Raw genomic sequence first — 27,566 nt, forward strand, 5'->3', positions numbered from 1 at the left:
TAACGCCCCTTGAAAGCTATGAATAGGAATGAAGTGATGTTGACTCACCTGGGAAGAGGTTTTCAGGACTGATAGAGGTGCATCTGCCCAGGAAGACGGAATGGTAGAAGTGCATCTGGTTCAACCTGGGACATAAAACACACATTATTAAAGCCAATGTCTGTGCTGCTCGTAACATAATATTTTACAATGTATATATTTATACAGTGTGTCGTGTATTGCTTTACGTCATTGGGTAGTATCGCCCAGGCTGTCTCATATCGGCCCACCAGCTTTGCTTGGGAGAACCTGACATCTGTTCAACAACATCACAAGTGTCAGAACAACATCATGGGATTAAATAAGAACATATGTAAGACATAACACGCACGCACACACACACACACACACACACACACACACACACACACACTATCCTAATAATAATGTTTGTGACTGTAAACTCAGGGCGCTATCCATATCTCATAGTATGTTATGCCACTACTATGAGTGTGTCCTGCCATGGTCAGATATGGTCTCCTGTCATGTACCTTTGATATTTGCTGGTGGATCTGTCTGGCCGCGGTGAAGCTGACTGGTGCAGCCAGTTTGCTGCCATTCCCACTGCAAAAGAGTCTCGCCTCCTCAAACGTCAGCTTCGGCTCCGTCACAAACCAAAACTCCCGGCCATCTACAAATATGGACGTTTCATGGTGTCCACCTGAAAAAAACACACAACAGACGGCAGTCTAAAAATCTGGATATACTGTATTGTGGACAGCAATAGTTGGTGTGCTACCCATTGCAAAAGACAATGTTGAATCGGGAATATTCTGGCCACTGATAGGTCAGAATCTAGACTCAAAAGATATTCATAGACTGGGCTTACCAGGCTGGTACCAGTCGGGGTTCTTTGGTGTCTTTCCTGTTGAAACACAATCAAAGAGTGAATTAGCAGCAGAATATGACCAAAACTGTTCAAATCACCTGATCATGTTACATTCTAGTTCAGTGTTTCTCAAACTTTTGACTTCAGTACCGCTTGTCCCTGATTTCTGAATCCAAGTAGCTCCTTTAGCTGACTACAACATTTAGCTCAGAAAAACTGCAAGAGAAACTAGCATATAATGCAATGAATGATATACTGTATATATATATATATATATATATACAGTATATATACTGTATGTGTGTGTATGTGTCATACCAAATCCCTTTTATTAAACTAATCTATAAAATTACAAATCTCTTTTAATAAGAAGCCTCTATGTATGAGGAAGCGTTAGCTCTTCACAAACACACACAAAACAACAGACACTTGGAACGCGTGCACACGCACACACATACAGATCATAGTGGTGTCCTCTTACCCCGGGCTATTTGGCAGACCCACTCCAGCTGGGCATCACAGTGGAATGGTGTGGCATAGAAAGGCGAGGGAGGGAAGTCATGGAGCAGGAACTCAAACACGTGTCTCAAGCCGGTCTTCATCGTCTGCGGAGGACAGAGATCGTTTGAAATCAAAACTTGGGAGAAAAACACAAAAGGAAAACATCAAAAATTAAAAAATTAAAATGACAGGACATGATGACAGATGACGCAAGGTACAAGCGGGGGTATGCTTGGCGTCCAAACTGCAGTATAGAGGAAAAGAGGACACCGTACCCAGACCTGAGTTTTATGTGTGTGTAGTAGTCATGTTTATAGTCATGATGTCGGGGGACTCAATATAGATAAATTGATTTATTCTATTATGCAAACCCAATGAGTCCTCTATAAGTTTTTAGCTCTTTTCGCAACTGCTGCGCCTGTTGCCTAATGCACTTTTTATACTCTTTTTCTTTAAGTTTTGTTGTGATGCTTTTAAATGTCCATTTTATTCTCTTCTTTTATTCTTTTATTTTCCTGTCATCCATTTTATGTGAAGCACTTTGAATTTCCTCTGTGTATGAAATGTGCTATACAAATAAACTTGACTTGACTTGACACAGTAACAACTAACCCCGATTATTCAACGCTATCCTGTCTGCTGATAGCATAAGATTATGAGTCTTGTTGTCGTAGCAACGTACGCAAGTGATCGGAACGATCAAAGTCAGGTCAAAGCCAGAGCGTGCCGAGATAAAAAATATCATTGCACTCCTTCCATCTGGAAGAGTGGTGTCATGGTGGGAGAGAGGTGATCCAACAACTTGGTCAAAGGTCAGTGAAAGAAAAGACAATATCGTCATAGCCAGTCAGTGATAATGTCACATGAAAAAATATTTTGATATGAAACAAAAATAAAAATAAAAAGTGCCTGCATTTTCCTTAAAAAGAGCATGCGATTTTGTATTGTCTGTCTTCTACGAGTTTTGTTTTTTCTTGTTTGTATTGTTTAAAAACGAATAAAAATAATTTGAAATAAATAAAAAGAGCATGCGAGAAATTGTCACTGTGGTCATCGGGGGAGGGATTTCAGCCGTAACATTTGTCACAACCACACATAAACTAACCTGATATTCAGACTGAATCATCAAACTCATTTCCAAGGACAGCCAAATCCACAACTGTGGAGTGGGCGTGGCTTCGAAAGTTCTGGAGCCAGGCTACCCATAAACGCAAATGGACCTTGAGCCACAGATCAGGCTGACAGATTGACCCGGTGCACCTTCAGAAGGCCACAGCTTCATCTGTCCACACAGCCTACCTTAAACGCTGCGCAGTCTCGATTGTACGCATCATCCTCATGGAAATCTTGGTTTAAAATACCCATGGACACCTGTTGCAGAGACATTAGGAAAAAATAGACGTTACACTCAGAAAACAATGTCTTTTATCAAGATGTGGTGAATCTGTGCAAAGCAGTTGTGGTGTGTTTTTACAAAAAGAGTTGAACACCAGTGTTGGGCAAGTTACTTTCAAAATGTAATATACTACATATTATTAGTTACCTTTGTTTGAAAGTAATAAGTTACTTTACAATATTACTGTCTGTGTAGAGTAACTTGTTACTTATTACACTACTATTGCATTACTTTCACTGTAATAACAGCAGGAGCAGAATGACATCGCCGCCCCGGAACCATCCCTAAAAATAATTGCAACCGTCTTGAAGTCAGTGTAAACCGTCCAAAATTCTAAATGTTATCCTTTTCCTTTGTTATTATCATCTGTAGTGGTTATTTGCATAAAAACACACAATTTGATTAGGAGATGATTGTATCTTTATTTAAATATGTGTGCTTTGATTAAAAAAAATTGTTTAACTCAATTTGTAACTTGTGTTACTTGACAAAGTAACTGGTATAATATTACTCAAATCCTATTAGTAATATAGTAATAAGTTCTATTACTGAGGTACTGCTAAAAGTAATATATTACATGTAATATGTTACTTTTGTAATGAGTCACCCCCAACACAGATCAATCCACTGGTATCAAGACAATGGCGCCGCGTGTTACAGTAGTTAGTAGCACTCACAGCTCGGCCATCGCTCCACTCCCAGGAGCGGTCTGCCGGGTTCCTCCTGTTCAGGCCGACCCAGAAGAAACGGTTATCACTGGAGCAAGGACAAGATGAGAAAACCAGCGTCATTCATCGCACTTTATTTACTGATCATCAGGATGCAACCTGTTAAAACATTTATGCGCCTTATCCAAACTGCATGAGTACATTTAGTGCGTCAACTCTGCTTCTCCCCATACAAGTGTGAATCAGAATCAGAATCAGAATCCTCCTAGACGTGTGAGATAGGAGACCGTGTGTGTTTATTTCAGTGGTCAAGTGAAGTACTGCGTGTTTATGTGAGACGCCTCTTCGGGAGGTTTAACTGAGTCTGAGGTATGTGCCTGGGAAGACAGACCTGTGTGTTTAGCATTCTTCTGTTGTGAAGGGACTGGTACTACCAGTATGCAGTGTGTGTGTGTGTGTGTGTGTGTGTGTGTGTGTGTGTGTGTGTGTGTGTGTGTGTGTGTGTGTGTGTGTGTGTGTGTGTGCGTGCGTGCGTGCGTGTGTGTGTGTGTGTGTGTGTGCGTGCGTGTAACGACATTCAAAATTGATTTGTTAATGTCTTTATTACAGCCAAGAGTGGAAGTAATCAAGTCTATTTACTCACGTTACTGTGTACTTTTAGCACATTTTTACTAAGTCATAGCCATTACAGAGTACACATTTTGTCTCCATAGAGCTTCAGCACTGTACCAGAGATTTGTATCTGCCCTTTATTTTCCCATAGACATTTTGTAAAATGCTTATAAAAATAGTTTTACTTGGTCAAACCAAACGGTTCAGCTATATTTAGAATCGGGAGAGAGCATAGAACATTTCACTCTTAAAAAAACAACATAAAAAAAATATTTTCTTTAAATCTGCAATTTTGGTCGGAGTGAAATGTTATGTGGTCTCTCCTGTTTATAAATATATCTGAACTGTTTGGTTTGAACAAGTAAAACTATTTTTATAAGCATTTTACGAAATGTCTATGGGAAAATAAATGGCAGATGAAAATCTCTGGTACAGTGCTGAAGCAGGAAGTAGGCGGTCACTTTGCCTCTCTATAAGCAGCAGAAATTTGACAATTGTCAATCAGCCAATTGTACCGTGATTTTTTTGAAGCAAAGAAGAGAAGAGTAGCTTTTAATATGTCCACTTAATTTTACAACATAGTTCCCCCGCTCCCCCGATTAAAGAGAAATCAGAGTGAACTCCGTAAACCTAATCCTTTTCTAAACTGCACGGGGGGGAAAATCACATGTAATCCTCTGAATACATTTTAAACTTGCCTACTTTGACTGTACGTCTGATCTGACAGATGACATGAGTGTGAGTCTGTCCGCAGCCGTACCGCATCTGTTCCAGAGGCGGTGTACATTAGCCCTTAGGTGAGTCGGTGCGACGTGTGGGTGCACCTACCTGATGGTGTCTCTCATGACATCGTGCAGTTCCTCCATCTCCTCGTGCTGCGTGAAGCTGGGCAGGTTGGCCCCCAGCGCCTGGCAGAACCTCTCCGCTTCCTCCCAGGAGCGCTTCCTGCTCACGCGCTCCGAGTGGAACACCTGACGAGAGAGAGCACACAGTCACTCACGACAGCTCCTGAAAAACTGCTACTGCTGGCTGAGCGTGCAGCCCCGGGCATCAAACTGTTAAGCTGCGTTCACACCGACCTATTCAAGTTTTTCGCTGGCATCGAGCTTACATACAAAGTCAATGCAAACGAGCGATTGAGCGTATATTCGCCCGGGAGAAAAATCGCTGGGCGTCCAAGCGACAGAGACAGAGCGATAGGGAGAAAATTCGCTCGTCGGCGCCCGAGATGAAATATCCCAACTCGAGCGAAATTACGCTGGCATCAGTCGCTCGCTGTTCAACGCTGATTGGCTGCCGTGTGAGAGTGAGTCAAGGATCACACTGGCTTGGAACAAACCGCTGGTTTATTGTGTGGCAACAAACCGCATTAACAGCTGATTGACAGGCTGACATGAAGTGAAGTCTGTACTACCGGTATAGAGCTCACGTTAGGAGGAGCACGCTGATAGGCTTAGCTTGTAAACAACTACGGTGGCTCGTAGTGGACAAATATCATGACATTGCGTAACGTTATAGCCCCCAGATGTCCGTCAATTCTTGTGCCTGTTGACGAGCGATTTAAACAGAGCGACAGAGCGATTCCAAAGGGTTGAATCGAGCGACAGAGAGAAAAATAAATATCTCGGTGTGAACACAGCTTTAGCAGTAACGTTACAGTAAGTCTCCGATCATATTTACAGTACTTGCCCACACACACACACACACACACACACACACACACACACACACACACACACACCTTGTAACAGTATTTGACGCCTTGTCTGGACATCCACCCGTCAGGACAAGCTGCGTCTGGGTCGGGCTCTGGTTCTGGAGGCGGTGGCGCAGAGATGTCTCTCTTACAAATGGTGCCGGCTTTGAAGATGGTGCAGTTCTTCACCTCCCACTTGCCCAGGGGTTTCGCCGTGGTCATGACTGCACAACCTCCAGCCCGGTCTGACGGGACACGAGCAGAACACAGCACAGTATTGTACAAAAATGAAGGTACTGTACAGATACCAGAGGTGGGACCAAGTCATTGTTTTGCAAAGTCACAAGTCAGTGGCAAGTCTTTGCACCCAAGTCCCGAGTCAAGTCACAAGTCAACACTCACAAGTCCCAAGTCAAGTCACAAGTCAAGTCACAAGTCAACACTCACAAGTCCCAAGTCAAGTCCAAGGGTCAGGGTTCTGATCCGACTCACAAAATGTGCATATCATAGCAGACTGGAGATCTGCACTCTCTGAGTGCACTTCTAGTTGCATATAGCATTCATAATGTGATTTCCCTTCTGTCAAAGCGTTATTCTAGACCAGGGGTGCCCAACCAGTTGATCGCGGTCTACTGGTCGACCACGGACTGACCCCAGGTCGATCGCGAGGGGTGTCAAAAATCGATTATAAAAAAGAATAAATAAATAATCAAATAAAATATTATGGAAGTACATGCAGTTGTTTATTTTAATTATGGATCATAATACAATGCAATTCCAAATGCACTTTTATTTTAAAAGTAGCCACACAGTGAGAAAAAAGAAAGTGAGAAAAAATAAATCATGTATTGGGGAAAAAAAGTGATGCATCGATTTAAGATGCATCGAGATGCATTGAGATGCATCGATAATCGTAATCGAATCGAATCGTAGCCCTCTGAATCGTAATCGAATCGAATCGTGAGGCCAGTAAAGATTCACAGCCCTAATGTCAAGTGGTTGTGGGACAACGAGAAAGTGTTGTGAGGTTAGTTACTTCAGGCTGGAAACGATGTGTGTGCGTTTGCGATGTTGAAACTGGACTGGTAGAACTCGGGAGGCTGGCTACTTGAAAAGTAGATCTTGGATCAAAAAAGGTTGGGCACCCCTGTTCTAGACTCTCCAGGTTTGCTGCTTTTAAACAATATTGCGTGGAATTTTCATTGTCTCATTAAATGACCCTTTTTGCTGTATCAGCTCCCTGATTTCCCCATTTGCGGTTTTTTACGTCATAGAAAATCACTGTGTGGGTTCCTCTATCGTCTAATGTTGGTGTATGACTCATCTGAACCTCCGCATTTTAAGAAACCACCAACTGCTTTGGCAATACTGTACTCCACCATTCCCATGAGCTGAAACTGAATCCCATGAAATATTATGTTGAATCGCTGCGCTCCGCATACTAGATAAATGAGTCTGTGCCACTTCACAGCCACTTCTGGGGTTTGAGGGCGGGTCTAGGAGGGGGGTTGAAACTGAATGAGTGACAGGTCGTAGCACCAATGAGAGATCGGTTTGAAAATTTTTGAAAAATGGGCTGGGCCTCCCCTGTCGTCTGATCACAAAGTCGTTACTGATTGGGGGAAGACTGAATCCACCACTGGCCAATCACTGGCCAAAGTGAACGGTTCACCTCCGACCCCAGCTGGCTGAGGGAAAGCGTCCCAGACCCAGAGAGAGATCTGCAGCATGCAGTAACGTAGTGTATCAGCGTTAAGAACTCTCATGGGTCTGGCGTTGAGACTAACCGTATACTAACCTGGCTGAAACCAGCCCCAGTTGTCGTATGTAACCACACCCTGGCTCGTCCATTGGTACTCATTGTTGTTCTTGACGTCCTGGAGCCCGATCCAAAAATACTGAGGTTCCGTACTGAGTTGCTCCGCAAGCAGACGGCTGATAAAAGCCTGCTCAAACCTGGAAAGAACAGTCAAACATGAAATAAATTAAATTAAATAATATGGCATACCGTCGTGACATTCAGCTCTTCTTTCGAAATAGTACCAGGAAAGCTTTTATGTGGACAACTGACGGGGGGGAAAACAAGCGACAAAGTGTCACTCTTTGACCACACCTGTTTCTTATGGTGATGTTACAGCGGTCTTTGAAGGACACTTGCTTGCCGTTCACTTGATAGCAGGCGTTGCCGTGTCTCCTCCACCCCTGAGGGAAGGAGAGTTGCACCTCGGTCACAGAGCTTCAGCAATGATCAGTTCAATCTCTCAGACCAACACAAATCTGCACACATACTGTGCTACTACTAGGGACAGAAATGTGACAACTGGATCAGAACACTGACTGAATCGCAATATTAGCGGCATTTATTTTCGTAAATCACAAATGATGCAGCTTGCCCAACAGAATTCCACAAGCTCTCAATGCAAATTATATTTTTTATATAATTATATATCCACTATGTATATAATGACATTTATAAATTGTTGTTTACATTCTAGCAAGCTGGTGTGATAGCTAGAAACAATTCTGGCTCAGAAATAAACAATTCTACAGTCATATTTTGTCGTTGTTGAGAACTTGTATTTATTTCATTGCAACGTACCGGTAGTTGTATAGAATCATGATTACCCCATATTGCATAATCAAATCGTACCATAACTAGGGCACTCACGACTACTGCATTTTAGTAGTCATCAATTAATCAATTAGTAGTCGACTCGTCACGGGACATACAGTATACTGCATGTCCCCCCCCCCACCCAATAAAAACGACCAATTCTCTTCAAAATCAAAAATGTCCCAAATAGAACAAGTAAAAGGTTAACTAATGTAGGCGGCTGTTTATGACAATACGTACATCCCCCGGCGGACATGAGGCCACTGTCGCCGACTCCCTGACTTCTCCTTTCTTCTGACACATGAAAGGTAGTTTTACACTGCAATTCCCGACCCTCCAGCCGTGAGCCTGCGGAGAACACAGGACACAGGCTCGACTTTACAGACCACAAGATAACAAACTGGAACAGACGATCACAAGAAGACACACAAACACAATCGAACACACACACACGCGCGCGCGCGCACGCACACACACACGCGCGCCACACACACACACACACACACACACACACACACACACACACACACACGTGGTACAACAGGATATGGGTGAGGTTATAGCAAAGCCCACACACAATACATGCACACAACAAGGAAAACACAATACATGCGCACGCACACACAGACACACATGCACACGCGCGCACACAGACTGACACACAAACACACACACACACACACACACACACACACACACACACACACACACACACACACACCTCTCCAGAGTAGAAGACACAGCTGGGATCCAGTGTAGGCTGGGAAGGCTGGTTTGGGCCCCAGTAAGTGAAGGTGACTGGCGCCAGGTCGACCCAGTTGAAGACAGTGTCGTTCATGTTTGTACCGATCAGACCGATCCACACGTCCAAAGACACGTGATCTAATGGACAACAACACATATCATATGAGCACGTCATTTTAAGGAACCTTTTAAAAGACGTGAAATTATTAGTCAAGTTAAGAGGAACTTTTCCATAGTTCTAACAGTTGGAGGAACTGGATACCACAGTAGTTTTTAGAACTGTTTTGAGGGACTTTTTGCTCTTAATTCAGGGTAGGTACTTTCCCAGCACAAGAGGAAGATGGACCACTTCCAGACCTAAGTGTTGATTGGTCAAACTTCTAGAAATGTCCTCCTGAGGTGGTATCATCAAGAATGGTAACATGCTCTTACTTGTTGGGAGCTAGCTAATTGTTAGCCAAAGTCGTCTCAATCCCCATGTGAACTCTCACTTGCTTTGCTGTGAAGCTACTAGTAGCGGTTAGCATGCCAACAACCGGCTGGCTTACGTCACTTCAGCGTTCCTATTGACGGCGTGACTGCAAACAGAAAAAAGCCCTTGAAAAATGTATGTAGTTGATGTCGGAGGAGCTCCCCAGCGTGGCAGCTCCTCTCAGAGACCCCAGAACGGTTTGGTCCAATAGCACCTAAGGCTTAGGTCAAGACACGGGGGGCAGGTGAGAGAGCATTGTGGGTTCAACTCACTGTTCCCTCCATGTTTAATACTGCACAGCAAAAATCTACCTGTCCAACTGAAGTCATATAAACATGCGGGCTGTTTCAAGAATGTTCTACTCAATGACTTTGTCTAGTTGACAGTTATCAAAAATCTTTCACCAATCACAATAATAAAGCAGACTGACATCATCTGGAAGCGCCTCAGAGCGAACACCAATCACGGCGGTGGGATTTCCCCCCCGCAGCAGTAGCATCGAGATGGCTGTGTCAAGAGTCACAGCTGAAACGGTGGATAAACATTGCATTTCCTTCCAAGTCCTTCAAAATAAAATGAAACTAATAAAATAAGTGCCTTCCGTTAGTTTTTCAGTGGAAAGATTTTAGTACAAAGGACTAGTGTCAGGAAATGCTTTCGTCGCTCGGCAGTGAGTTGACAAGGCGACGAGGAAACGGTAAAGATAAAGTACAAAGCCAAACACAGGAGATGCAGTAAACCTCAAACCACAGAAGCTGCATTTAGAAGCTGCAAAAGTACTGAAAGCTAAAACACAGAGAGGCTTTCAACCGCTCAAGACATGAGAGTTTCACATCGCTCTGCTCGTGGCAGAGCTGAGGGGGAGAAGGGGTGTTGTTACTTGACTGCGGTTGGGCAGCTTGGAGGCGGGTCCAGACTCCAGAGTAGGTCCGTCTTGAGCACGGCTTGGCACAGAAAAAATAGAATGGAAACGGAGATCGGCGCGGTACGCCGTGGCTCGGCGCGGCCAAAGGTGTCAGTGGAAAAGCCCTACAAGTAGGTTTGTCCCCGCCTACATCGACCATCCAATCGGGCATGTCCGAGAGTCGCGACATACCTGCCAGAAAGGCTTGCATCCAGACCCCTTCATGGGTGCCGGACACCAGGCAAACCGGATTCTACTACATTTTTGAATGAGCTCACACCACCGACAGACATTTCCCTTGTGTTGAGAAGAGTCCGATTTGAGGACTGAAGGGGCCTTTTTTTTTTAATGTAAGATATGAGATCATATAATCATAATATGAGATGAGATAAGATAAGATGATATCCATATTGACCTGCATGGAAATTAGTGCTGATCATTTCCTGGCTGTCCAGGGAGTGGAGGCTGGCCAGAGAGCCTCCTCCTCCTCCTCCTCCCTCAGGGATCTTCTCACAGTGCGACTGGGCGTCTACGAAGGCCAGCGGCGTGTCTTTCACCAACATGTAGCACCAGCCGCTCCAGGGGACCCAGTTGTCCGGACACGCTGTATCGTTATACACAAACGACTCTGCATAGAGGGAGGAGGAGAGAGAGAGAGAGAGAGAGAGAGAGAGAGAGCAAGACAGACGCATACCGGAAGAGAGGGAGTGAGAAAAGGCAACTATTATTATTATGATGATGATTATTATTATTAACGATTAATGTGGCTGGCTGCCACGGTAAGATCATAACAAGCCATGCTTAAAACATTTTCAAAATATTTATATTTTTGGCCAAAATGGTCTCCCTTGATACGCTAAGCTGCTGTTAGAACCAGGGTTTCTAGGCACGACTGTTGAAAATGCATCAGATTCTTTTTAACAGTATAGCCTAGGCCCTAGGCCATGGATACTCGACTTGCTTTGCCTGGGGGCCACTTTTGCAAAATGACAGGAGGCAAGGGGCCAGTCAATAAACATTAATATACATTTTTCTGTAGCAGATTGTAGGATTTTGGGGTGTCGGCCGGAGTTTAGCCTCACATTATTTTGCATAGTTAATACATATACTGTAAGTGCCTGGGTGGCGAGCCGAGCAGACAGCCGTATTTGACAATTTAGCTGGAGCTCAGTCAAATTTTATTTAACCTTAGTTTTCATTGTGAATTCGGAAATTGTCGGGGGGGCCACTCTGCACGCTATCGCGGGCCGCATCTGTCCCCCGGGCCGCAAGTTGAGTATCCCTGGCCTAGGCCAAGGGTTCCCAAACCTTTTCATCTTGGGACCCAACAGATACATTTCGTGTCTGCCTGGCACCCAAACTCACAAAAAAAAAACATACGGTAATGAGTTGCCATGACGACCAGTTGGCGACCCACCCCCCACAGGACCGCGACCCACAGACCCACCCCCCACAGGACCGCGACCCAAATTGGATCCCGACCCATAATTTGGAAAACACTGGCCTAGGCTATTGGCAACATGTGGTCACACGCAGCAACAGAAACACATTGAGTCATTTGTAAACTGTTTCAATAATCATTCATTTCCTATAATAACTGCACCTACAATATTGATATCATCATACAGTCATTTCCTATAGTAACAACAGCTTTGCAGGCAGTGGTCTACACAGCAGCTTACCCAAGTTGCTCTAGGGCAGGGGTCTCAAACTCACAGCCCCCTGTGTGGCCCGCGATGGAATTGCAATTTTTTTTTTTTTTTTTTTTTACAATGCACCTGAACGCAACATGCAAGATACTGTCAATACCCGCGAAATAAGTTTCCAAATGTTCATGTCATTCTGGCCAATACTCCACTTGTGTTATATGTTATATCGTCTGTCCAGAAAAAAAAGTCACTTAAGCAACATCAGCCTTTCAGCCAACACAGTGGCAGAGCGGATTACTGAGCTGTCAAGTGACATTTATGATCAGTTCTAATTCTAGCTGGAGTTCCAAGGGACAGTTGAAAATTAACACTGCCTAATTTAGTAATGTGCATTGTCCCTAAAAAAAGAAAACAAAGTCCCTCAAATAAACAAATAAATTGTTGATGTAAAAAATAGATTGTCCCTCAAATAAATTAATAAATTGTTAATGTTGAGAATTCGAACGGTTGCATTTTTCTCTCTCTTTTTTTTTTAAATACATGAAGTGGCCCCCTTGTAACAAGACTGGACACTCAGCGGCCCCCAGGTAATTTGAGTTTGAGACCCCTGCTCTAGGGACTAGGGAGAAGCTACAGGCAGAAATTTACAATTGCCAGCCCCCTTCACTGCATTTGGCCAATCGCTGCAGCGGTGGGCAGTGTGATCCGTTTTGGAGAGTCACATGATCCCCCCCCCCTCCCCCACCACCTCCTCCTCCACACAGAAACCCTGTCCGACCATCTGAGATCTGAAACCAAAGTTGACAGGTGAGGACAGGAAGGGAAACAAACAGCTAACCCACCTGCTTGTGCTGTGTGAGAAGCGTTCACACTCTTTTTGCAGACGTACGGGAGACGTTTGTTGCACGACTCGGACTCGTAGTTCTGCTTGGAGTTCAGCACTCCACAGTCTGATTCTGTAAGCTCTAGGATGGATGGCATTCCTGATGCGCGCGCGCGCGCGCACACACACACACACACACACACACACACACACACACACACACACACACACACACACACACACACACACACACACACACACACACACACACACACACACACACACACACACACACTCAGTGAATGATTGTGAGAGCAGCAGACCAGAGAGGATCAAAGATCACAATCACGATTATTTTGGACTGATAATGAGATCACGATTATTTAACTCGATTACTCATTGACTTTGGCAACATCATCCATTCATTTAACTTGAAAAAAAAAAAAATTAATACTTGGATGTCTTTGAACTTTAAATATAATTTAAGGGAAAAACCAAGAAATAAAATAAAAGTATTATTGTTTGGAGATAGGCTAACTAAAATAAATAATATATAACAAAAATAATAATGGTTTTATCTCGATTATCTTGTTTTCATAATTGTGGGAATCCAAAATTGTAATTGAGATTCAAATCCGATTCATTGAGCAGCCCTAGTTAAGTGGCGTTTACCTCTACGCATCTTTCTACATTCATTTTTCCAATCGGATTTCAGACGTAGAAATTAACCCGGGAAAATAATCTCTTTGTTGCTCGACATGCTGCTGCCAGTAAACGTAAAAGCCTTTGACACGTTGTGAAACAATAAGCCATAAACAGCTTAGATCAGTATTAGTCTGGATGGCAGGTCAGAAATCTGGCAGGTCAGAAAGCAGAGTACACACACAACACTTGCCCTCTGGCACAGAAAACAGCATGACGAATGACAAATAGCTTGAAGCCGTCATAAAGAGATCCATTCAGCAGCAGTAACGGGTTGTTCAACAACACTAAACAATCCCAGCGCCACACTGTGTCCAATAAGCAGTCACAATGAGCTGCTTTACAACACTGGCCTCACTGTTCCTCTGACTGACACCGAGTGTCAGTTTATAGAAGGGCAGCAGCAACAACAACAGCTCGGCTTGATCATCAGGGCTGAAAGATGAATTGAAAGAATATTGAAATCCCAGTACTGATTGCTGCAATAGAGACACTGCATGAAATAGGCCACGCCCATCACAGGGGAAATCGCTCCGTTCAGTCCCATTCACCAGCGTCATTTTCCTTGAATTAAACATAGCTAAAAGCTGTTGTGTGGTGGGCTGCAATCGCCAATTAAAGTTTTTTTGTACTCCCGAGCAAAACAAGGAAGCTATTGAGCATTCGCGAGAAGAAAATGTGAATTTAGCTGTCAAGGAAGTAAGTTGGAGTGTTCAACTACGTGAAATACTGTAGGAGAACGCCAGCGCGTCTGATGCCATCTGTCTGATGTTACACCAGCATTATTTCCATTCATTTAAACATGCCTAAAAGCTCATGTCATAGTATTTCACTTCAGGCCACTGTGTGGGATCGTTTATCCAGCGTTGTTTGGGCAATGAAAAGGGACACTGCTCTAGGCCAACTGAGTTCACGACTTGCTTGCGAACGACAGTTCGCGACTTGGGCGTGGCTTCTGAATGATGACGCGTTTTGCAGTGTCTCTATGATCAGATCACAAGAGGATGCAGTTTTCTGTCTTAGAAGAAACGTTGTGTCAGACAGCTTCCTGAACGTGTTTTTCTAGGGCCATGTGGTGTACAATCCCTGGCCGGCAAAAAAATGCTTCTCAACTGTTGGGGCAGGGAGCACGAAGCGCAGACATGTGATGTTTCTGAAACTGGATTATAATTTTTTTTATTTTTAATTGGATGAGATATGTATCCCTTTACTCCAAACGCTCTCCCAAAATGAAAAAAAGAGCAAACACAGATACCGCCATCATCGCAAAAACGTGTGTCTCTCAGTCTCACCTGCTTCCCAGCGCAGGTAGGAGAGAGGGGAGCTGTCCGACCACTGCCAGCCCTGAGAGCTGTCCAGCTGGTGAAGGCCCATCCACATCTTCTCAGGCATTCTGCCCAGGCCGCCCATAACTACAACACACACACATACACACATGCACACACACACACACACACACACACACACACACACACACACACACACGTGCACACACACACACACACACACACACGTGCACACACACACACACACACACGTTACACAACAGCACCGGAATGCACCGAGATAACGAGAAATCATGAGTCTAATATGAGCAAATTAGATCACTTTCGACCAGTGAATGTAATATAATAAAATGCAAGGATTCTGTAAATGGACCAAGAAAATATATTTCTATCTTGGACCTAGACAGACAGACAGACAGTGAGGGAGAAAAAAACATACAGGAAGAGACAGACTACTGTATACTATTTTAGCTTTCACTGTGTATATTTATATCAAAAAGAACACTGCTACTAACAGTGAGGTCCAAACTGTAAACTGTCAAAGTTTGTACAATCCAGTACAATCCAATCCAACCGCTTATCGTTTATAACAATAGTTGTGGAGCGTTATTCTTAAGTGAAACAGACAAGAGGTTATTTTAGGCAAAGCCATCAATCAACCTGTTTGGCCAGTTTACAGGAACTGCGGTTGATCTAACCGTCACTCCCAAAGTGGTGTTCAACTGTTCACACCGACTCCAGATCTGCTGCACTCCCTCGTCAACAAACAAACAAGACCATCAGAAGCTCTGGCTGCATGTGACACCCTCCACACACAACCACCGGGATCAAAATCATGCAAAAGACCCATTGTTAAAGAGTGCATGAACTGTGGTTAGATTACTGATCACTGATTAGTGATTACTGATTACTGATCTGAAATATTTATATTGTTTGTTGAACTTTTGTCTAAATTCGTCTTCTTTTTCATTCAATTATCTGATGTAAAACGGAAAACATGTGTTTGCATGGATCATCCGTGCTGCCTGTCAGTGTTCTTTGAGACTGAAATAGTATGGGTCATAATTCTACATTTTCCAAAATAAGTTGGTATGATACTTCAAGGCAGATCGTTTTCAGCCTAGCGCAAATCATTTTAAGATATTCTGCGTGTCAAAGAGAGGAAATAAGAGGCTCTCAAGCCTCAGTTAAGAGAACTAAAGGCTGTTACACACCAAGAGCGATGCGAATATACAGCACGAAATTGCGATGCGAATTTTGACCCACCTGTCAATCACAGCAACAGATGTGTACACGTCGGAAGCGAATTTCTGAAAAATCGACCTTGGTCCGAAAAAATAAACGCCGCAATAACGCTGGGCGAAACTTCGCCGTTGGTATGTACGGTTGCATTGACTGATATAGGTTCGGAAAATATTATTGACATGCAAATTAATCGCACGAAAAATACGCTCCCGATGTGTAAGGACCTTTCAATTACAGTCACAAATACTGTGGGGGGGAACCCAACTGACTGCCTATCATACCAAAGCAAAGTTGCAAACTTCCTGTCATGGAAAATGTAACAAAGTCAAAGCAAATTGAACCTCCCCCAAAAAAGTTAATTGTCTTTCATCTTTGCAAAACTAAGCTGGTGTCAGTTTGTCTCATATCATTCAGCTGTGCTCTAAATACCACAAACTCCACACTGAAACTCTTTCCTGAGTTGTAAATGAGTATTTAGTACTAGTATGTAGTTTTGAAATATACAACAATTATGTCATATTGTCAACATCTGAGCACAAAGGTACCGCCGGTGACATATTTGATCTCGTTCAGCCTGGCTGAATTTGCCCTCCGCCTCCGGTGGTTAAAATAAGCAGCTGGAGATGCAGCAGCTGGAGATGCAGCAGCTGTGCACGAAGACAACTGGCACACGAACGATAAAGAACTGCTCTTGGCGCCGCCCACTTTCTTGCATTCTTCAAAATGGCACAGTGGGCCAACAGTAGGCGGAGAGACGCTCAAACTGGCCACAAAATGACTGACTGGAAACATAAACAAGGAGGCGACACTCGTCGCACTTGACTAGGAGATAGAGACACTGCATGAAATAGGCCACGCCCATCATGGGGGAAAAAGCTCCCGTTCATTTCCACACACCAGCGTCATTTTCCTTGAATTAAACATAGCTAAAAGCTGTTGTGTGGTGGGGCTGCGCAGACAACAAATGTAAAAAATGGCCAGTTAAAGTTTTTGTGTACTCCCGAGGAAAACAAGGAAGCCATTGAGAATTGGCAAGAAGAAAAATGTGGATGTTGCTGTCAATGAAGTAAGTTGGAGTGTTCATCTTCTGTATATACGATCTTTTTGTGCCAGACCCGACCATGCACGCGACATAGCCAGGAGAACGCCAGGATTGGACGAGAGTTTGTGTTTTCCCCCGTTTTGGGCGTGGTTTCTGAATGATGACGCGCTCCGCAGTGTCTCTATGGTTAGCAGCAGAAGGAGGCAGTGAGGCAGGTCTTACAGGTGGGGGAGGAGAGTTCGTCTGCAGTGGACAGGCTGAGCAGATCAGCTCCTTGGCTCCGGCACGAGTCCAGAGCTTCCTGCCAGGTCACGGCCGCACCGCTGACAAACTCATAGCAGTATCCCCCTTCCGGCCCCGCAAACAGAGTCTGGCAACCCTCCTCTGTGAAGGCAAGGAGAGGAGAGAGTGTGACTGTCATGTGTAGTATTATGATTATTATGAATATGATTATGATTATTCCATTCTGTTGATCCTGGACGTGTTTTAAAAAATTTCATCCAAGAGAAAAAATTTAAGAAAATAGCCTGCACACATTCATTTGAGAGCAGACATTTTAGGTCATTGTTATCAAAGCTGGAAAATAATAATAATAATAATAATAATAATAATAATAATAATAATAATAATAATAATAATAATAATAATAATAATAATAACAATAACAATAATAAAGCCATGCCAAGGAAATAGAGGAGACCAATTTAGATGGCCCTCGCATAATGGCAACCAGGAAATTCGACGTCATATTCAAAACGTCTGCCGGTCTCCATAGTCGCTATCTTAACAAGCCAAAGGAGCGCTGAGAGTGAGGATGAGAAGTCATTAAATGCAACATGCCCGCTTTTAGGCAGTTTCCCATCTTCTTGTCCTGGTCGTAGTCAGAGGTGGTGGCACACCACGACAGGCCGGGGGCGCTGTCGTCGGGGAGGCAGCCATGATGCCAGCTGCCGTTGTAGCGGAAGGGGAAGTCGCAGGGGGCGCCGGCAGAGTTCCCGTCGGCGGTGTGGACGACTACACAAGAGAGGAGAGAGAGAGACGGCCCAGACCACAAAGAGAAAAGCTTTTAGACCAATCACAAGGGCTCAAGCATCACTTGGGTGTGTGTGGTGTGGTGTGGTGTGGTGTGGGTGTGTGTGTGTGTGTGTGTGTGTGTGTGTGGGGGGGGGGGGGGGGGGGGGGGGGGGGGCGAGGGGGGGCGGAGTGTGAAGTGAGAGGTGGGGTGTTGTTGCATAACGCCAGACAAACCATCTCGCAATCTCATGACACCCAAACACAGGCCAAGTAGAGGATTTCCAACAAATAATCTCAGACAAAGATACTGAATGAAGCAAGTATGAACAACCGTCGGTGAACTTAAGACTCGGACAAAGGTGAAAGTTTGATTTGTGACATTCGCTTATTTCCGAAGTACTACACACCACAAGTAGCACAAGTGAAAACGACATCAGCTAAAACCACTCGAGACTTTGACGTTTATTTATTCTGGACAAGCATATATCCAAACAATGAAGCAAGTTCCTATATGTTACATGACATAAATGGTGAATAAATGATATCTGAATCTGAACCAAAGGTTTTTTTTCTATGACAGTTGTGGATATAGACAACAACACCTTTCATACATTCATGCACTTGTTGAGGCTACACAAGGTTTGTAGAAAGATGTTATAAGTCATGATGCCTTAACAGTCTGGGATAACGTCACAACTGCTGAGTGATAAATACAGTACGGTAATCCAAAACACTACGATACCGTCATTTATCGGAATACGACTGAAATGTAGGCGGGGGGGCACGAGGGCGGTGGAATTCTTAGAGAGGCGTTTTTTCCTAAACAGAGTACATGCCAGAAAGTGAGCTTTGAGAGGCAGAAACCTCAGCATCTAGTGAAGTAATCACTGTATCTCTGCTATTTGGATTAATAATCCTGTGCAGCTATATTATCGTTATTTTGTGCACTTTATATATATATTTTTAGCTATTTACGATATCCATAATCCAGTATTGCATTAGAAGTCCATCATATCCTTGGTTATATACAGTAGTATGAATTGTTGTTGCTTTTGTGTTGTTGTGTTATCAGCCAGTATACAAGATTTGATGAAGTACGAGTGTTTGGGCAGGTTTAGTATATTTTAGGCATGTTATTGAAATGAGCTAAAAAGCTAAAGCAATTTTCCACTGGTATGTTATTGTGCATTCATGTGCTATCAGATATAGTGTGGGGGGACAAATCCTGGAAATGTCATATGAACGTCCTCCAAAGTCAGATAATTAGGTCTAGAAAATGACCAACAGGCTCCCCCGAGCTGTGAACCTCGACTATTAGCCTACATCTATAGACAGTTTGGGCATGTTGTAGAGAAAAAGAAACATGACATTTGATAAGCAGAGCTTAAGATATGAAGGTAGAGCAGATTTTCAACGGAAAACAAAAAGTGAAACAGTGAAACAAAAGTAAAAGCAAGACGTTATCTTAACTTTTACCACCTGACAATGAACAAATGAAGACAAGTAAAGGCACTCAATAACCATAAGCAAACCACCAGGAGGAAGTCCCCCAGCTTACCAGAGACACATACGTTCCACTGATCACACTCGTTTTCAAAAGTAGGCCAATCCCTTCAACTAACCACACAGAGAGATAACAAAGCACCAATCTAGATCTAGATCTAGATCTTTGCACCACGCATAAACGCTATAGTTAAACTGTAAAAACCTGTTTGTTCACATGTCACTAAAGTGGAATCTGTAAATGTGTAAAACATCACATGGTTGGTGTAAACTCAGCTTCAGGGACTGGATTCTCTGTCAGAATGAACACGCTCAGAATTACATTCACACTACATTTAAAGGTACTATGCAAACGTGAACAAACTTTTTTCCTTATTATTATTTTTTTTACGTTTTAAAGTATCTTTTAGCTCTGACGAAGTTTTGATACAAGGAATATCAGTTTGAAAGAGATACAAATTAGTTTTGATCGCGATCAAAACGGTTTGATCGCTGTCTGTTTCATTACCATCATTAAAGTATATATATAATATTATATATATATATATATATATATATATATATATACCGTATATATATATATATAAATGCCTTTAGTGTTTCCACCATCGCTGTCTCTGTGTGGCTAAAGATGCTATGAAAGTAATGACAGCTTTTTGTAAATTTGTCAAATAAATAATGTCAAAAGACTATTTAGAAGCGATCATAATCGTGCGTCATCATGCGACCGCTTCTCCTGAGTAGCGACAATGTGCCACTTTGAACTTGTGAAAAACAGACACTTTCATAGTATACACAGATGACACCTGACAACAAGACAGAGGAAGTCAGAAACCACTTGTTCAAACCTCACTCGCTATCTCGTTCTCTTTCATTTTGAAAGACAGACAGCGATCAGATGTTTCTGTCGTTAAATACAAAAGAGGGAGAGAGGTAAAAGACGGAAAATATTTGGTACGTGACCACTGGTGTCAGAGGTGGAATGAGTACTGACAAATCCTACTCAAATACAAGTATTGTTACTTTAGTGAAAATTAACAAGTACAAGTAAAAAAAAATACTAGTCCAGGAAATGACTCAAGAATTAAAAAAAACTAGACGATTTAAAAGTACCGGTACTCAAAAGTAAAAGTACAATTGCGTTAGTTTAAAAATGTTTCACATTTTAATGATTTACCATAAAAATTACATTTCACACATCTAGCACATTACCAGTCAGTGCTACCTAAACTGTCCCTGTCTTTGTCTGTCTTGTCTTTCATACTGACTTTGGCGATTCTGTCCGTTGCCAGATGAGCTAGAACCGCTAGCAGCAGCAATGTCACAATCAGATGCAATCATTTTTCTCTGGCTATCAGCGGTGTCAAGTGAAAATTAAAATGTTGTGGTTTACTTTGTCTACGACACCTGTAAACTGGCCAGTCCTGAGCTTAATTTCATTTAATTGGCCACTGCACTAACGAGCCACCAGTTTGGGCTCCTAAATGCATAAGTGATTCTGGACCTGTTAGTGAGCAGTCCCAATGCTACCGGCCGTGCTCTTTTCATAGTGTGGTGTGCAAAACAAAAATCTGAATGTACTCATTTACTGTACATTTAAAACGACTAAAGTAGAATATATTTTAAATTACTTGAGTAAGAGTAAAAGTATAGTTTAAAAAAAATACTTTGAAAGGACAAATCCTCAAAAAAAACTAGTCAAGTACTGTCCGAAGAGGGAATTAGAAAAACAACCTCTAGCCACGGTGGGGCGTTCCTGTCAGCTAGCAATCTGTAGCTAATGGCTAGCAGCTAGCGATCTACAGTACCGACTCTACTAACCAGCGCTTACAGTGACACTTGGCACAGCCGACCAATGGTGTAACTTCATCACTCACTCAGCGACTCACTGTGAGTGGGTCTGCAAGTGCCAATGCTCTGCCATGCGAAATCCCTCCTGTTAATGCCCTGATAACTGTTTAAGGGTGATTACTTGGTAGTCTGCTATTTAAAAAACAGTTATATATTCCAGGGAAGTCAAAAACTGCAAGGATCAGTCTCTCGCCGTTGGTATGATTGGTATGCCGAAAATGCCTCAACGTCCAGAGGCGATTCTAGAGTCTGACAGGGCACCAGGCAGAAAAAAACACGGGGCCCTTCTGACCGACTTAAGTTGTTATTACTTGTTCCCCACAACCCCTATTCATTTATCAGATATCAATCAGAATGTAAGCATTTTTATTTTCACACCTTTAGCCTATATTAACAGCAAAAATGAAATGTCATAAATAAATGTCATAATAGAAACATAGTCAAATACATAAAAACATGTATCATATAAATGAAAACCATAAATTAATGATAAGAGAGTGGAGATATGAGAAGTGTTAATATATGTGTTCTTTCTATTGCCCGCGAGCAAGGCCAATGTCAGCACGACATCAACAGTGTCCAGCAAAAGGAAAAATAATCAACATTCTATATTATTATTATATTTCTATCTTATACCGGAAAATAGATGACGTGTGCAAGGTCAGATAAGACTTGTTTGTCATAAACAGATGTCACAGCTAATACCCACAGTAGACAGGAGTTCTATTCAGATATGATACAAATAATATTTGATACTTGCAGAACAGGTTCTTCGTCATAACTATGGTAGGCTATCTGGACAACAGAAATGTTACAGACTGGGCTCTTATCTCTGGGATTAGGAGAGAACTGCTTTCACTCCAAGAAAACACATTGGTTCCCATGAGACAGACGGAGTAAATCATATTAAGGAATTATTATTTTAATGATACTGTATGGATAATCTATAATTTGCTACACTCGGCTGCACTGGGCACAGAGATGCGAATGGGCCCCCTTTAGGGGTTTCCTAGTACTAATTGTCACTGCAATGGTACCAGTTCAGGGGGGATTCCCCACATTTTGAGACATTGCAGTGTTGTGAAGTTTGTCAGCCCTCTAGGAGGGTGGGTGGGGGATGGGCTAACGGCCTGGGACCCCATGCAGTTGCCTGCCTTGCCGGTTCACAAGCTGCGCCTCGGTCAACGGCGCTCCTCTGTCGTCATCGTATTAAACGCTTGTGATTGGCCCGGCCAAGTTTCAGGCCGGGTGGAAATCTGTTTCGAATGGGAGGCGGGGGGACAGACAGACGCATCTGCCAGAGCCAATCAAAACATGAGCTCGCAGATTTGTCAGGTTCCCAGGTTAGGTGGATCCCTCCAAGACCTAGAATGTGATTGTTGGCCAGCGCAAGCGGGCCCTATATCTGGCTTTGTCCAGTGCCGATTTGAGTGCCGTTGCTCGTGAACGCTTTATCGCGCTGGCCATATGCTAGGTTCCGACCTAGCCTTGTTTTTAATCCGATGGAAATAACATATACCGCTGGGAAAAATTGGGGACGGTTTAAAGCTATCAAAAATAGCATACCGCCGAGCCCTTACTGCTTTGAGCTCTGTAAGCAGTCTCGCCCTCACCCTCGCCCAGGGGAAAGCATGCTCACCTCGGTACGGCCGCTGGCAGATGTTGTCCTGGGTGCCGTCTCTCCTCCAGGCGTCGCTCGAGTCCCGCCTGCCGGCGACCTTGCCGTTGCTGACGGTCAGGCCCATCTGGTAAGCAGTGTAGATAGCCCCTTCCAGGCACCGCCACCACAGCATGGCGCTGGAGCCTGTGGAGCCACAGTCGAACAGGGACAGGCTCTTGGTCCGTAGCGCCAACCCCAGGCAGAGGGACGTGTTGACGTGGAAGAGCCGGTGGCCCGAACCCCACTTCCACCACTGCGACCCGGTGCCGGCACAGGGGGCGAGGCTCACGCCTGCTGCTGTGGCCTCTGCCACCAGGCACATCTCTGTGCCGCTGTGCTGGATGGTGAACGCATCGGCGTCTGTGACGAGAGAGCAAAACACAGACAATCAGCATCCAAAAAGGATGTGGTTACCTCAACCGCACATCTCCATTGTGTCTTTTGTCTCCGTCAAGATCTAGATCAAGAACTGTAGCTTCAACTTAGATCATCTAAGTTGAGGCTACAGTTCTCTATAGGGCTTAAATTAATGCTACTGGTTGTTTGTGATGTCTTATGTTAAATAACAGATTAAAAAAAGAATCACCCATAAGCCATTCACACTTAGAACTAGAACTATAAAGATAACTATAAATATTAAATATGTATATTGTTATAAGTAAATAGAATGTCTGTGTTCACACTGCATTAGCCATTTCATTTTACGATATGTAAATACTTAGTTATTTATCTTTATAGTTATGGGCCTTAAAAAAGACGTTAAACAGGGATGATTCTAACAAAATGAGAAGGAAATTAATATAGCGAGGCGAGGCGAGGCGAGGCGGGGGGGAAATCACAAACATCTACGCAATCACTTTACTTGAACGTCTGAAGGACTACACCTTCCAAATAAAATGGTCAACACATCGTATCACACATCACAGCTTCACTTGCGGCCAATTATGTCTAGGTCTATATAACATTAGTGCAAGTTACTGGATATAAACGACGTTAGAGTGATTGTAAATGATTGTTTATGCCACACATGGCTGGCTAACAACAACTGGGGAGGCAGGGATCGGAAGTAGCCTACATCGATGAGTGTGCACTTTGTTTGCTGTCAAATGTAGCATGGTAGCAAATTCATTGAACGATGTCAAATCTCTTTAGTCTTAACAACTTTAAATGAAACGTCGTAGGTTTGAGAGAGGTGGGCTACTTACCAGAATGTACAGCCTGCGCACAAGTTCCCGAGAGAAGTGTCTCCCACCACACAATCAAGAAACAAAGGCAAAGTGTGGCTTTGGGTATCTTCAACATGGTCACCACAAAGTCTCTTTTTCGGATTCATACAGAAAAAGCCTCCCGGCGAGTTGAACTGTGAATATAGGCCGATCAATATTTGAGCTCCAAGCCGAAACTGATCATCTAACTAACTAACCCACTTCTGTACCAACTGTCAACTGTGTGTGTACTGTAGACCGTCACCAAAGAATCCCGTTTTGACACGAGCATCAAGCTAGCGAGAATATAAAATACAACTTCCGATTAGACGTTTCAATATAAAACTACCCGCCCCTTTTTTTATAACAACAACAACAACAACAACAACAACAACAATAATAATAATAATAATTGTGCCATCCGAAATATTTGCCTGAAGTTCAGTGCATGTAGGGAGGGGTCTCCCATAACATTACGTTACATTACATGAAAGTTTACAGTGTCTTTCCACAGCTATGCTGATGATGACACTCAGCTCTATGTCTCCCTATGTCTCCTGATGACACATTGACACTGGGCCGATTGACTCACTTTTTAACTGTATTTTAGAGGCCTGGATGTCACAGATATTTTTGTACAGCTCAACCAGGATACAACACAAGTACTGATCATAGGTTCAAAGGCTCAGAGGAGAGAAACTGAGTTTAGGCTCATGTGCGAGGTGTCACAAAAACCGCATTTTATCATAATTTGAAAAACATACCAATATAATAATCAATCATACATACTAATCTAATCTAATCTAATGTAATGTAATGTAGAGCGCTCTATACCAGATAACACAAAAGTCTGCTTCTAAAGGCAACACTGGTCCAGTTGCCCAACCCCCCACCTGAAAAAGTAGGCTACACTTTAATTTTGAAGGGAACATCACCCAACTTCCGGTCTTGTCATGTTTTTTTAGGGCTAGCATGACGCAGCTCGATCGGTTTCACTTTAGAGTAACTCAGTAGGCTACACAGACATCGCCCACTCGATTTTGTCCGTGTTTTGTTTCATTCGCCAGTTTGGGGTTACGTGTAGGCTGCTTGGGGCTTGGACCCCACCCCACCCCACCTAAATGTCAACTAGCGCAATTTTATTATTTTGAAATCCAGTAGCTATATTGTGAATTATTAATGCTTTCAGAGCAACGAAAACTTGGCCCATATATGCCTCTTTTTTCCAGAGGTTTCCTTGGTGCTGCTGCCAAAGACTGAGTGCTTTGATAAGCGATCTAAAATCAATGCTCTTGAAATCTGCTACGGCGCCATTTTCAGAAAGACTAGATTATCAAATCTAGTTTGCTGGGACTGTGGCCTGGTACTGTGTTGTGTGGTCTGTGAGTGTTCTGGGCGGTTCCCAGCAGCGCACTCCCCCAGTTTTAAGTAGATTGGAGGAATGGTTCTCGAGATAAACCACTTTTTGTGTTGCCAGTAGGTGGCGCTATACCAAATTGCACGAAATTCGGCACTGCACTTTGTTGGGTTCCCAGCACCACACTCCCCAAGTTTGAAGTCAATAGACCCTTCTCACGGGGGCCATTTTGTGTCGAGAAGCCAGGGTAAACACAGGTGCAAGCAAAACACTAATGAGGGTTTCCAAATTCCAATCATGGAAGTTGGAAACCCTCATTAGTGTTTTGCTTGCACCTGTGTTTACCCTGGCTTCTCGACACAAAATGGCCCCCGTGAGAAGGGTCTATTGGTCGAAACGGTCTGAGATAAACCACTTTTTGTGTTGCCAATAGGTGGTGCTATACGAATTTTGGCACTGAACTCCGTCAGGTGCCCCTAAGCGCACTCCCGGAGTTTGAAGTCGATCCGACAAATGGTTGTCGAGATAAACCACTTTTTGTGTTGCCAGTAGGTGACGCTATGCCGAATAGCACGAAAATCGGCATTGCACTCTGGCAGGTTACCAGCAGCACACTCCCCAAGTTTGAAGTTGATCAGATGAACGGTTCATGAGAAACAACTTTTTGTGTTTCCAGTAGGTGGCGCTATGCTGAATTGCACGAAACTCGGCACTGAACCCTGCCAGGTCCCCCTAAGTGCACTCCCCGAGTTTGAAGTCAATCTGATGAATGGTTCTCAAGGTAAACCACATTTTGTGTTGCCAGTAGGTGGTGCTATGCTGAATATCACAAATTCGGCAGAGAACTTCGTCAGGCCCCCCTAAGCGCACTCCCCGAGTTTGAAGTCCATCCCACGAATGGTTATATGTCACTACTGTATACAAGGTGACCATTAAGACACAGTCAGACACAGTTTCTGGGTTGATTTGTCTTACTGCCTGGTTGTGTGCCAGGGTGAGACCTAGCCAACTGAAACTATGATATGGAGCCTCACTTCCTACCTCCTCTCACCTTTTCTTTTGCACCACAGGTTTCAAAAATGTATTTAACATGGGTAATTTGGGAAGAGGTAAGAAGTATGATCGAGGAGATTATTTCAAAACCAGTCTCACTGGACCCTAAGCATTTTCTGCTAGGTTTATACCCAGAGAATCATAGTTATAGTAAAAGTGAAATGAAATTTATAGATCTCGGTTTGCTCAATGCTAAAAAATGTATTGCACTGTTGTGGAAAATGGTTCACAGACCAAGCTCAAATCAATGGATTAGACAGATGCTGTCAAATCTTCCACTTGAAAAGATTACTTACATATTGAAAGCTAAACAACATATATTTGAAGATATTTGGATGCCATTCATAAGTTATGTTGGTAATTTAAATTTAGCAGAAGATGAAGCGTGATGGCAGTGCAGTTCCGGAAGCTAGAATGTCTTTTTGATTCATTGTTTTTATTTATTTTCTTTACTTGTATGATGTTTAACTTTAAAAAAAAATATGATTTAAGATTACCCATGTACAAATTGGAGGAGCAGAGGTGTGGGTGTTGGTGTTGTTGTTGTGTTGTTGGTCCTGTTTAGTCTATGTATTGTAAAGATAACAAACTGTAAATAAAAACATTTTGAAAAAAAAAAAAACATGGGTAATTTACAGCAGGGCAATGTGGGAATTTAGGACTTTTATCATGAGAGATGAGATGAAATGAGATGATGAGAT

General features: G+C 43.2%; 1 protein-coding gene across 1 annotated transcript in view; it reads right to left on the reverse strand.

Annotated features, from left to right (window-relative positions):
• ly75 (lymphocyte antigen 75) overlaps window positions 1–24,682 on the reverse strand; it is a 40,293-nt gene extending 15,611 nt beyond the window's left edge. Inside the window, exons 1-20 of the mRNA XM_083662301.1 lie at window positions 24,456–24,682; window positions 23,230–23,610; window positions 18,063–18,236; window positions 17,445–17,606; window positions 14,942–15,061; window positions 12,967–13,107; window positions 10,891–11,103; window positions 9,077–9,237; window positions 8,596–8,703; window positions 7,855–7,943; window positions 7,540–7,697; window positions 5,787–5,986; window positions 4,874–5,016; window positions 3,443–3,521; window positions 2,669–2,740; window positions 1,350–1,473; window positions 869–904; window positions 531–700; window positions 228–295; window positions 49–125 (exon numbers count right to left, since the gene is read on the reverse strand). Coding sequence (XP_083518427.1) covers window positions 49–125; window positions 228–295; window positions 531–700; window positions 869–904; window positions 1,350–1,473; window positions 2,669–2,740; window positions 3,443–3,521; window positions 4,874–5,016; window positions 5,787–5,986; window positions 7,540–7,697; window positions 7,855–7,943; window positions 8,596–8,703; window positions 9,077–9,237; window positions 10,891–11,103; window positions 12,967–13,107; window positions 14,942–15,061; window positions 17,445–17,606; window positions 18,063–18,236; window positions 23,230–23,610; window positions 24,456–24,552 — 2,773 coding nt within the window. The 5' untranslated portion in view covers window positions 24,553–24,682. The remainder of the gene's footprint in view (window positions 1–48; window positions 126–227; window positions 296–530; window positions 701–868; window positions 905–1,349; window positions 1,474–2,668; window positions 2,741–3,442; window positions 3,522–4,873; window positions 5,017–5,786; window positions 5,987–7,539; window positions 7,698–7,854; window positions 7,944–8,595; window positions 8,704–9,076; window positions 9,238–10,890; window positions 11,104–12,966; window positions 13,108–14,941; window positions 15,062–17,444; window positions 17,607–18,062; window positions 18,237–23,229; window positions 23,611–24,455) is intronic.
• Between the last annotated feature and the right edge of the window lie 2,884 nt (window positions 24,683–27,566).

This window comes from Poromitra crassiceps, assembly GCF_964638095.1.
Source record: "Poromitra crassiceps genome assembly, chromosome: 28".
Taxonomy (NCBI): Eukaryota; Metazoa; Chordata; class Actinopteri; order Beryciformes; family Melamphaidae; genus Poromitra; species Poromitra crassiceps.